Consider the following 11,967-nt stretch of genomic DNA (forward strand, 5'->3'; position numbering starts at 1 on the left):
ATTGCTTATATCAAGGCTGAACTTTCAGAGATGTATGTCTTTGCCCAAGTGGAATAAGTGCGGCTCCACATCAGTTTGACAACTACATGTTGCATTGTTGTGGCTTCTTATCTCATTAGTTTTTTCAAATGCAATGATCAAAATGTCCAATGATCCACTAAAAGATAAGATTCTTGCCATTCTCTGCCACAGTATAAGGAAGGGGAGGGGCTTGGCAATGGTTGTGGGAGAATGGCAGGACAAGAAGCAATGGATGGAAACTAATCAAGGAGAGAAGCAACCTAGAACTAAGGAGAAACTTTCGGAGAGTCAGAACAATTAACCAGTGGAACAACCTGCCTCCAGAAGCAGTGAATGCTCCAACACTGGAAGTTTTTAAGAAGAGATTGGACAGCCATTTGTCCAAAATGGTATAGGGCAGGGGTAGGCAACCTTGGCTCTTTTATGACTCGTGGACTTCAACTCCCAGAATTCCTCAGCCAGCATGGCTGGCTCAGGAATTCCAGGAGTTGAAGTCCACGAGTCATAAAAGAGTCAAGGTTGCCTACCCCTGGTATAAGGTTTCCTGCCTGAGCAGGGGGTTGACTAGTTGACCTCCAAGGTCCCTTCCGACTTTATTATTATTATTATGAATGTTATTGCCACAAAAGGCTTAATTTATACATACAGGTAGTAGTAACTCTCAGATTCCAATAAAAGAGAATATATGTAGCTCAGGGTTGAAATGAGAGGTCTAAAAGCTTGGTGCTCTATAAGCTTGATTGTTTTCTTGCAGACGTTCCATTACCCAAATTACATCACATCATCAGTGCTACCAGCTAATCTCAGATTAACTGCTAGTCAACAATTTCATTTCTTCGAAGCTTGATCCCTACCTGTGTGGAAGGATCTTCATATGAGCGGAAAGGTCCCTTGAACATGACAATCCCGTTCTGATAGAAGGTGATCGGAACTGAATCCAAGCGCTTCAACCGAGCCCCACCTGCAGTGTGTTTGATTTGGGATATACCTTCTCCAGCCAGCACACTCAACTCTTTCAGATTCTTTAAAATCAGATCAAAATCGATTGGGGTTTCAGACATGATGGCTTCACCTACATGAAAGGAGAAATGACTGTGGGAGGGCAAGGAGAAAGCATCATCCAGCCCGTGATATTTAGCTTTGGATTTTAGTGCAAGCTCAGCATTGGAACTGCATCGTTGCTAAAGCAAAACCAACATTCCAATGCAACCTTCTCAATCCTAAATGTGATATCCTCCAGATGGCCTCTTGGCAGGAATTCTGGGAATTATAGCCTAAATACAGCTGGGGAGGGGGCACTAGTTTGGTGGACCGTGGCAAATGAATGGATTTTTTTTATCTGCATTTCTATAACACATTGTTTTATCTAATAAGTTTCTCATCATGTGCTACAGGTATAGTGATCTCCCCACCCCACCCCACCCTGCTGGGGAGAGATACATAGCACACTCTAAATACTAAGGTATGTTTGTGAGTTTTAAAAAATATCTTTTAAATTTCTACAGTAATTCTCACTGCAAAGCCTCCTCTCAAGGATCTGCAATATAATTAAAATTATATAATTAAAATAATCACAACCTCCAGTTGAATTATAAACAACAAAAATAAAATATTTAATATTCAGGAATCTGGTAGAATTTTCAAACTCAGCTGAATAGAAGAATGAGTGGAACAATTTCCCCAGGACTAAAAAGGCCAATTTTTGTTTCCTAGCATATAAAACAAATTAGCTTTGATAGGAGAAGTCAATAAAAGCTTTCCTCCAAGGCCCATATTCTGGAACGTATAGCTCCATGGATCTTATAGGTCTATGTAACCCTAACTAGAGAGCAGGTATCAGCATGTTAGAATATCTGGCAGTTATTGGGTTAAATGCTAGGTATGTTGATGGGTCAGTGGGAGGAGTCTCAAAAGGTCATTGGGAGACTTCCTGGACACAAGCCAGGGTGAAATCTCTTTGTCTGTAAGAAGCATGGGTCATGGAAGGTCACACAATGAGCTTGAGTCATTATAAAGATGGTATGGAAGAGAGCATCATACTTTTACCTAAAGAAATGGTCTAAAGAAATGGACAAAGGATGTATTTTCCAGGAGTATCAACCACAGCGTGAATGCAAGTAATCTTTCTAATAAATATATTTTTTATTATGAGATTGTTTCTTTTGAGTTATCTATCTGACTTAATTTAAAGAAGGAGTTTTATATCAGAGTCAGAATAGCCCACCTGAAAATCTTACTATTTGTTACCACAGGTCTATCAGCAGGATTGTCCCAAAGGTGCTTTTCAAAAAGCAGCTGGACTTTCTTGGTTTTTTTTTTCCCTTGAAGACATTTCACTTCTCATCCAAGAAACTTCTTCAGTTCTGACTGAATGGTGGGGACAACATTCAGTCAGAACCGAAGAAGCTTCTTGAACAAGAAGTGAAATGTCTTCAGGAAAAAAACCCAAGCAAGTCCAGTTGCTTTTGAAAACACCTTTGGGACAATCATAACCTGGATGATTAAGAATCTCCACAGACATATCAGCAGGATTAAATAATGAATATTGACAGGGAGAAGTGATCAAAATACATAGCTGTTTTATAAAGTTTTGCCAAGAAAAAAAGACCATTTTCTCTTCCAAGAAACTGATAATATACCTTTCATTATTCATAAAAAGCAATAGAGAAAGGGGAGAAGAAAATGAGATTAAAATAAAAGATGAAATATATTTTCATGCTTCTTTAAAAAAGACAGTCATTCCTCCCAGCTAACCTGGTTTCCAGAAAGTCCTTGATGTTGGACTCTCTTCTTCCTCTAGGGACTCCAGATCCATCAAAGAATCTGGGTCTTCTCCAACCCAGATCAATCCATAGTCATTCAGAAACCGCTGTATGGGAAAGTGAATAGAAAATGGAGAGGGGATGGCAAGAAAATTGATAGTATGTATTAATTGGTATATTAATCTTTATCTGCAATGACAAAATATGTACATTCCAAGATGGAATAGGAAAACTAAGATTGTTAAAATTTAAAATTACTCATTTTCCTGCAGGTCAACTAAAGCCATTATAACTAGAGGTATGAATTTTGCAAAGCAGGCCTCAATGGAACAGAAACTTGGAATTTTAATACATTTTAAAATGTTGTTTGGGAAGAAAGTCCTGATACGAAGCCATCTCTGCAGATGCAAAGTCTACTCCCTAGAGCAGGGGTAGGCAACCTTGGCTCTTTTATGACTCGTGGACTTCAACTCCCAGAATTCCTGAGCCAGCTACACTGAGCCATGCTGGCTCAGGAATTCTGGGAGTTGAAGTCCACGAGTCATAAAAGAGCCAAGGTTGCCTACCCATGCCCTAGAGCTACTATAAAGCATAACGGCTGGTAGCCGTGTGTGTGTGTGTGTGTGTGTGTGTGTGTGTGTGTGTGTGTGTCATCTTTTTCCACTACTGCTTGCAATAGACCAGGGGCAGGCAACCTTGGCTCTTTTATGACTCGTGGACTTCAACTCCCAGAATCCCTGAGTCATAAAAGAGCCAAGGTTGCCTACCCCTGCAATAGACAAACTGTAGGTTTCCAGTTCAACAACTGTCAGTTTTCCTTGAGTTCATGAAAAAGCTCAGATACCTAGAGAAAAAAGGATTTTTTTTTATTTCTTTCCATTAAATAGCTAACCTCCATTTCCCAAACCTGACGTTGCAGCTGAAGGCATAACATTTCCAGTTCCTCAACTCGGCTTGTCCCTGGTGAAGTTTTTTCTATAGGGAGAGGAGAAAAAGAATTTGGAGTTCCTTTTTTTTAAAAAAAAATATCGAACTATACCAAACAAAAAAGAAAAACCACAAAAAAGGGGAGCTCTCCTATCAATAAATGTCCTGATTCAGAACAGAAAATAAGACAAATTTTACTTTGGGATATATATCCTTCATATTATTTTTCCACATTTCATCAGTTTCAGATCTTAATAGTCTGCAAAGTCTTAAAATTTATCTCTCTATTAATGCTAAGGATGAAATATGATCTTTTGTTTCGCATTTTCAATCTTAATAATAATAATAATAATAATAATAAACTGGAGAATAGAAGAGAAAGAACCGGAGAAGATAACAAAATACAAAGACCTACAAATAGAAATAGAAAGACTGTGGCAAAAGCAAGCAAGGGTAGTACCAATAGTGATAGGCTCCTTGGGTGCAATCCCAAAACAACTGGAGCACCACTTGAACACTATTGGCATTGACAAATTCGCTATTAGTCAATTGCAAAAGGCAGCCTTACTAGGAACTGCTTCCATCCTGCGACGATATCTATAATACCATCAAACATCCACATCTGCCTATCCCAGGTCCTAGGTAAGGACTCGATAGATAGACAAAATGCCAAATCCAGTCTGAACATCTGGCTGACTGTGCGATGATCCAAAATAATAATAATATAATAAAGTTGGAAGAGACCTTGGAGGTCATCTGGTCCAACCCCCTGCTCAGGTAGGAAACCCTATATCATTTCAGACAAATGGCCGTCCAGTCTCTTCTTAAAAACTTCCAGTGTTGGAGCATTCACCACCTCTGGAGGCAGGTTGTTCCACTGGTTAATTGTTCTAACTGTCAGGAAGTTTCTCCTTAGTTCTAGGTTGCTTCTCTCCTTGATTAGTTTCCATCCGGTGCTTCTTGTACTGCCTTCAGGCGCTTTGGAGAATAGCTTGACTCCCTCTTCTTTGTGGCAGCCCCTGAGATATTGGAACACTGCTATCATGTCCCCCCTCGTCCTTCTCTTCGTTAAACTAGACATACCCAATTCCAGCAACCCTTCCTTATATGCTTTAGCCTCCAGTCCCCTAATCATTTTTGTTGCTCTTCTCTGTACTCTTTCTAGAGTCTCAACATCTTTTTTACAAAACTGGATGCAGTATTCCAAGTGTAGCCTTACCAAGGCATTGTAAAGTGGTATTAACACTTCACGTGATCTTGATTCTATCCCTCTGTTAATGCAGCCTAGCACTGTGTTGGCCACTGTGTTGGCCTTTACCAAGACATTGTCATTGCCTGCTGTTGAGGACTAAAACAAAAGGAAGGGTACTCTGGTAAGTTACCTGTTCTCTTCTGAAGGGTTTTGATCTGCTCCTCAAGTTCTCTGATCTTCTTATTCTGCCAGCCCAAAAGCAAAGGCCAAAGCAAGTTGCATTTTCTATTCATACAAACTCAACTTAATTATTGTAGATATAGAGCCAGACAATTTTTTGAAACTTGGAAAGCACAATAGTCCCCTTATCTGTTTTCAACTTCATTATTGACATTGGAAAAATTCTCCTATCCTTGACTATTTCTATTCCCCCTGACAGCACAAAGGATCAGAACCATACATTAAGTTGCAGCACAAAAGATTTGTTCAAGCCTACACACTACTCAACTAAAGGTCCACACTAGATTGGTACTCAATAAGGGTCAAAGAAATTCAAGGGGGAGCGTTTGTGGATATATAAGGATTCTAAGCCAATGACATGTTTTAACTCCACCCCCTGGTCCTGCCTGCTCTTCTACAGAAGCTTTAAAACCAGGCATGGTATTCCATGGTCATGTGACTGATTCATGATGCTTTTTGCCCGTTTATGGGGGAAAAAACACTCATTCAAAAAATGGGCTTGCTTAACAACTGCCTCACTTGTTTAACAACCTCCATATTTGTTTAACAACACCCCCCCCATTCATTTAACAATCACCTTGTTTGCTTAATAACTACTGAAAACAAAATCAGAAAATTACTTCTGGTTATGTAGTACCTCAACTTATAACCATAACAACATAAAACCAAATTTCTCTCCCAATTAAAGTCATAGGTCAAGGAACTACCTGTACTTCTTTCCAAGTACATCTATTCAGGTTTTAAGATTGCAATCTTCCCTGAGTGCTCTGTCAAAAGAACCATTTCTGAGTATTAACTCCAAACATACCAATGTAACAGCATCTATAGAGTAATGCCCATTTAGCATATAAGGGTTTTTTATTGCATATCTTGTGCCCAACTCTCTACATTTATTACTCTCTGGTCTCTTTTAATGTGTTGTTTTGATCTTATTACATTATTTGTTTTATACTATTTTTATTGTAATTATTATTCTACTTAATTTTGGTATTTATCCGGTAGACACCTAATGAGATACGTACTACAAGCTGGTAAAAAAAAATAGCATAAAAAATTAAAAATAACAAAATGGTAAGTGAAATCTTAACAAAATTTCAACCGTTTCCAGTCTGAGCTGTTTCAAATAGTTCAAGGGCAATTCCTGCACTGGTTCTGTTGTCACCTTCTCTTGGATGGCTTGTGCTTGGCTCTTGACTTTCTGCTCCAAAGAAGCAATCTTCTGCATCATAGAAGTCATCAACTCCATATCAGTCGGAGCATTTCCTGAAGACGTGAAATCAGTAGAATGTGAGGACAATTCATACTAACAATCGGTTTAAGGACACTTTGTATTGTTAAAAAATGGGGCATACTTCCAGAAGACTTGCTATGTTGTCTGTACTGTATGGTCACTTCCATGAGGAGAACCAATCTGATTTGGGGGAGAGGGGCTGTTTATTGGTTGTTTTTCTATACCCCAAATTGAGGTTTTTAGGAATCCAAATTCGGGTCCAAAGGAACCACAAAGTATTCTTAGGATAAGAACACAGGACTCATTAACTCTGAGTCAGCTTTTTAAGCTATATAGTGAATTATGATTAAGTTTACTCTTATCCATTGCAAAGTGAGACTCTGTGACTAATGTAAATGCTTAGCATTATCCAGTACAGTTATATACTTCTATGTCCAATTCTTTGACTCATACCAAGCATAGATGATTGTGCTGTAGCTCCATTTGAGCAAGAAGGCAAATTAATTTGTACTGGAATTTGAGCTCCTGGCCCTAGAATTTCATCCATCATAGCAGCTTCATCTTCTGTGAATCAAAGGATAAACTATTATCAAGTGCAAGCCTGGGATATTCTCTTTATTCTGCTTGTTTAGAGAGCGAGCAAACCCCACACTCTTCTAGCACTGATGATGTTATTTAGTTGGGTAATGAAACGTCTGCAAGGACTCCACTGTTTAGAACAGGGGTAGTCAACCTTGGCTCTTTTATGACTCGTGGAATTCAACTCCCAGAATTCCTGAGCCAGCTAAGCTGGCTCAGGAATTCTGGGAGTTGAAGTCCACGAGTCATAAAAGAGCCAAGGTTGACTACCCCTAGTTTAGAAAGAAATATCCATTGCCACATGGTATCAATTGTATCATTTCTCCATATTGACCGATGTAACAAAGTGGAACTTTGTTTTTTTGCAGGACAACTGTGTAACACACTAAAACAGCATTAACTGTGTAACACATAAAACAGCATTGATTAATTGCATCTACCATTTTTTTCTCTTGCTAATTGTCATCTATATGGCTGTAATAGACAATCAGATCAAATCAACTGGTCAGATCCAGCAGAACTTTCTTAGTTGCATATTTCCTATATATGCCCCAAAGATTATTTTCATAGCATAGTTTGTTTGTTAGTGGATTTTTAAAATATTTATAGAAATATATAACATTAACATTAACAACAAGCAATGTTTATGAATTTTTATGGGATATGAAAATATTCCTATGGATCCTTAAAACTATAAGAGTAGCTTACAATGTTTACAAGCAGTATTTAAAATAAAAGGTATGAATCTTTGTTAATTTACCATTCTGGATATTTGTCTGGAGTGGTACTGCCTTTTTCCTAAAATCCAGAAACAAATGGGAGAAACAGTTTAAAAAATAGAGGAAATTCATTCAAATTATCCTGTCAAATACTGTATATCACATTTGCCATACAAATTATTCTTTTAGCTCTTTTTTTAAGTAAGTTAGACCATATACATAATTCAAAGAAGAGCTTAGGATTTCCTGTATGAATACATAACATTAAAATAGGAAGAAACAGAGATATAAAATGCCATGGCTAATAGTTGCAAACTGTGGTAAAACTGAATAAAACTAAGTGTATTAGAAACATTTAATCTCTCCTATATAATGCTCTCACTACTGGAAGAAGTTTAAGGGCCATTTTATTCATTCAAAAGAGAAATTGTTGTGATATTTGGAAGCCAAAATATGGGATTTTTTTCTACCACTGATTTAGATAGTCTCCTCCAATTAGTTTTTAAGAAGAGACTGGACAGCCATTTGTCCGAAATAATATAGGGTTTCCTGCCTGAGCAGAGGGTTGGACTAGATGACCTCCAAGGTCCCTTCCAACTTTATTATTATTAAGCCCTCACTTACTCTGTTGGCTGCAACTGAAGTGGCATTCTACGAATCTTGCTGAGAGAAGAGAAAGGAGATGACATTTTTTTTCTTGAAGACAGTTTTAATTCCTAGATGGAGAAAAGAGGTTAACCTGTTTTACTTTTGGAGACCATCATGTAAAATTATCCTCTGTTTGCTCAAAACAGCAAAAAATATCCTCAGGTGAACTATATCATGATCACAACACATGAATACACACTGGAATGCAAAGGAATTAACAGTAGTGCCAGGCAATCCTGAAGTATAGTTGTGTCTGCAGAAGATAAACATGTGCAATATTCTGTTTGAAGCAGTATCAGCCCACTGAGTGGTAGACTTGATTCCAGCTTTTACCAGTTTGATGGCTCCTACAGCTCCCATCATCCTTTAGATCAGGGATAGGCAACCTTGGCTCTTTTATGACTCGTGGACTTCAACTCCCAGAATTCTGGGAGTTGAAGTCCACGACTCATAAAAGAGCCAAGGTTGCCTACCCTTGCCTTAGATCATTATTGACTATATTGGCTGTGAATGATGGATGTTGAATTCCAACACATTTGGAGAGTATTGGAATGTGGAAGGGCATTCCAGTTCACATAAGAAATAAATTACAATGCAATCCATCCACATATTCAGAAGTTACTTTATCCCCTCAGCACCAAACTGAAGAAAACTGCATGGCCTTTCTTGAAGACATTATGATTTACTCTTGCATGGGACTGCAGCCGAATACAATGCTCCCCATCCTTGCACACACCAAACGTGGGACCTCAACTTCCACAGGCTCCCATGATCCAACACCTCTAAAGAGCTCCCAGAGGAGAAGGTCAGATCAGCCTTATTCAAAATCCTTATCCTAAGGTGAAGCTCCCTATTAAGACCAGGGGGGCTCCATGGCTGGGTTCAGACAATTTCTTAGGCTAGATGAGAAAGCCATGGGGGAATCTAAGCTTTAGCACATGCTTCCAGGGACCCAGCCATGATCTGAGCCTTGTAAAGTCAAGGTTATGTTTTATGAGAACAGACTACCTTGAGCAAGCCCAGCAACTGGGTACCTTTAGCTAAGGAGTCAGCTGCCAAGACCTAAAGGAAATGCTTTTCTGCCATGGCCCAATGGAATATCACCATCTCCCCCCGCCATTAAATTGGCCCTGCCCCTGTTGCCCTTTCACATGGTCTTGAAAATTTGGTTTCATGCCCAAGCCTGTGACCCAGGGCATCAGCCCATTTCCTGGTTGTATGAATAATTATAATAATGATAATTTATTTTATATACTTTAGTTACAGGCAGGTCATGATTAGTGCAAGTTCAAATATTTGATTTAGTGTGATTTATAAATTGATACCATCAATTTATAAATTGATACCAGGTCACATTTAATGTGAGCCAAAATTCAGACAGTGCAAGGCTAAGTGCACATGCAGTTGCTGTTGGGATTTTAGACATTAATTGATGGTGCACAATAGAGAGACGGAAGTTTCATTTCAAAGGCAACTCCAAAAAGAAGAAGCTCATTATGAAGAACTACAGTAGAATGCAGGAAATACTCTTTGGATATACATTTGTCCTCTTTAAGTGTAATAAGTATTTCATTCATAAACATGTAAATATTTAAGTTTAGCTACTTTCTTTGCCCTTGTCGGTTAAACTGAAGCCCATTACCGCATGTTCCATAGAAATATCACTTCGAATCATGCAACTTTGAATCAAGCAACCATTTTGTGGAATTCATTGATTGCACTGAGACATACCTGTATTTTAATGTAAGCTGCCTAGAGTAAGGTACAGGTGATCCTCAACTTATGACTACAACTGAGCCCCAAATTTTTGTTGCTAAGCAAAACATTTGTTAAGTGAATTTTGCCCCATTTTTACGACATTTCTTGTCACAGTAGTTAAATGAATCACTGCGGTTGTTAAGTTAGTAACCCCATTGTTAAATGAATCTGACTTCCCCGTTGATTTTGCTTGTTGGAAGGTCACAAAAGATGATCTCATAACCCCAGGACACTGCAACCATCATAAATATGAGTCAGTTGCCAAGTATCTGAATTTTGATCACATGACCATAGGGATGCTGCAACAGATGTAAGTGTGAAAAACGGTCATAAGTCACATTTTTAAGTGCCATTGTAACTTTGAGCAGTCACTAAATGAATTGTTCTAAATCAAGGACTACCTGTAAAAGTGAGGGGGGAAGCTATAAAAAAACAGTCCACCCAATTTTGATAACCCAGGTTTACAGTTCAGCACACAGTGTGAAGCCAACCCTTCCTTGCAAAACAGGCTTGGGGTGCAACTGGTGACCTGCAGGCCCAAGGGGGGAGGCCCCACCAACTGCAGCCTCCCCCCACCTCCATTGCCTGAAGCGCAGCCCCACCGAGCCCAGGGGAAACCTCCTCGCTAGGAGGAGAACCAACGTGCCCTGCTAGTTTGGGGGGGCACCGGGGATTTTTCTGGAGGTCCTTCGCCGGAATGAGGCAACCTTGTCAGGTGGGAATATGAGGGGGGGGGGAGAAAGCACCCGCTCCCAGCCTGCACTCACCGACCCCTCCGGAGGTTTCAGACAGGCACCGCCATCTTGTTTACCGGCGGTTGCCTAGGCTACCTTCCCAGTTTGAGCTCCCGAGACTACATTTCCCAACATTCCAAGCTCGGTCAGCCGCCTAAACCTGATCCCTTTTCAGCCGGGCTTTTTTGTATTTATTTTTGCAGAGTCCGGGCCGAGTTGTGCCAATGGAGTCTCCATCTCTCGCATCGCTTACATTTCCGTGGTTATTTGGCATTGTTTTCAGAGGAGAGAGAGAAATCAATGCAACCTCAGACGCGACCTGTTTCCTTCCGGATGAATGGATGGATGGAGTGGATGGATAATGTGCCATCAAATCATTGTTGACTCTTAGCAAGCACAGGGATAGAACAGAACAGAACAGAGCTGGAAGGGACCTTGGAGGACTTCTAGTCCAGCCCCCTGCTCAAGCAGGAGGAGATTTACTCCAAGACCATCTTTCCCCAAGGTGATCCTTCAATCTTTCAAAGGTGTTCCCATTGAGCGCCTCCACCTTGCTGCTGGTCGTCCTATTCTTTCCATCCACTTTTCCCATCATTATACAGTTGGGTCTTTGCATTATATGTCATGAATGGATAGGTGTACCATCAATCGGAGACTCTAAAGATAGACCTTTTCATGACTGCATTTAACGTGGTCCTTCAGTTTTTCCAGTAGTGTCCCCTCTCCACTTTGCTGCTGGCCAACCTCTTCTCTTTCCTTCCATCTTTCCCAGCATTGGACCATTTTCCGGAGAGTTGGGTCTTCTGAAGTAGCCTGCTTATGTGTGCCTGGAGTAACAACTCTGGACTGATTTACCCATTGATCCATTGTTTTCTTGGCTGTCCAGGGACTCCAATTCTCATTAATCTCAATCAGTTTGCCCCGTGCAATACCAAATATCTGGAAAGCCCAAACTGCCTATCTGTGATAATGTTAAAAGCCAAATATTTTGTGCGTATTCACCTAATCTACTATGCCATAAATATAATTCTGGATTTATATATCACAAATCTGGGAATTGTGGTTTGTAAAAATCCTCCTTCGCCTTTAAACTGACCTTATGCAAACATTTGTATTTTCTCTGCAATGCTGTAAACAAGGGGCTTTTTTTTTCAAG

The 11,967-nt window shown here is 39.7% G+C and overlaps 1 protein-coding gene across 2 annotated transcripts in view; it reads right to left on the reverse strand.

Moving 5' to 3' along the window:
• Nucleotides 1–10,908, reverse strand: part of UBXN11 (UBX domain protein 11) — a 31,507-nt gene extending 20,599 nt beyond the window's left edge. The window contains exons 1-9 of one of the 2 annotated variants that reach the window (XM_039334201.1): nt 10,845–10,908; nt 8,296–8,387; nt 7,713–7,750; nt 6,827–6,937; nt 6,305–6,405; nt 5,093–5,147; nt 3,676–3,758; nt 2,776–2,890; nt 876–1,093 (exon numbers count right to left, since the gene is read on the reverse strand). In XM_039334201.1, the coding sequence (XP_039190135.1) occupies nt 876–1,093; nt 2,776–2,890; nt 3,676–3,758; nt 5,093–5,147; nt 6,305–6,405; nt 6,827–6,937; nt 7,713–7,750; nt 8,296–8,360 (786 nt within the window). In that variant the 5' untranslated portion in view covers nt 8,361–8,387; nt 10,845–10,908. The remainder of the gene's footprint in view (nt 1–875; nt 1,094–2,775; nt 2,891–3,675; nt 3,759–5,092; nt 5,148–6,304; nt 6,406–6,826; nt 6,938–7,712; nt 7,751–8,295; nt 8,388–10,844) is intronic. The other variant, XM_039334202.1, reaches the window with a different exon arrangement.
• Nucleotides 10,909–11,967: the final 1,059 nt, after the last annotated feature.

This window comes from Crotalus tigris, unplaced genomic scaffold (assembly GCF_016545835.1).
Source record: "Crotalus tigris isolate CLP2741 ecotype Arizona unplaced genomic scaffold, ASM1654583v1 scf7180000017628.32516253702:7417878, whole genome shotgun sequence".
Classification (NCBI taxonomy): Eukaryota; Metazoa; Chordata; class Lepidosauria; order Squamata; family Viperidae; genus Crotalus; species Crotalus tigris.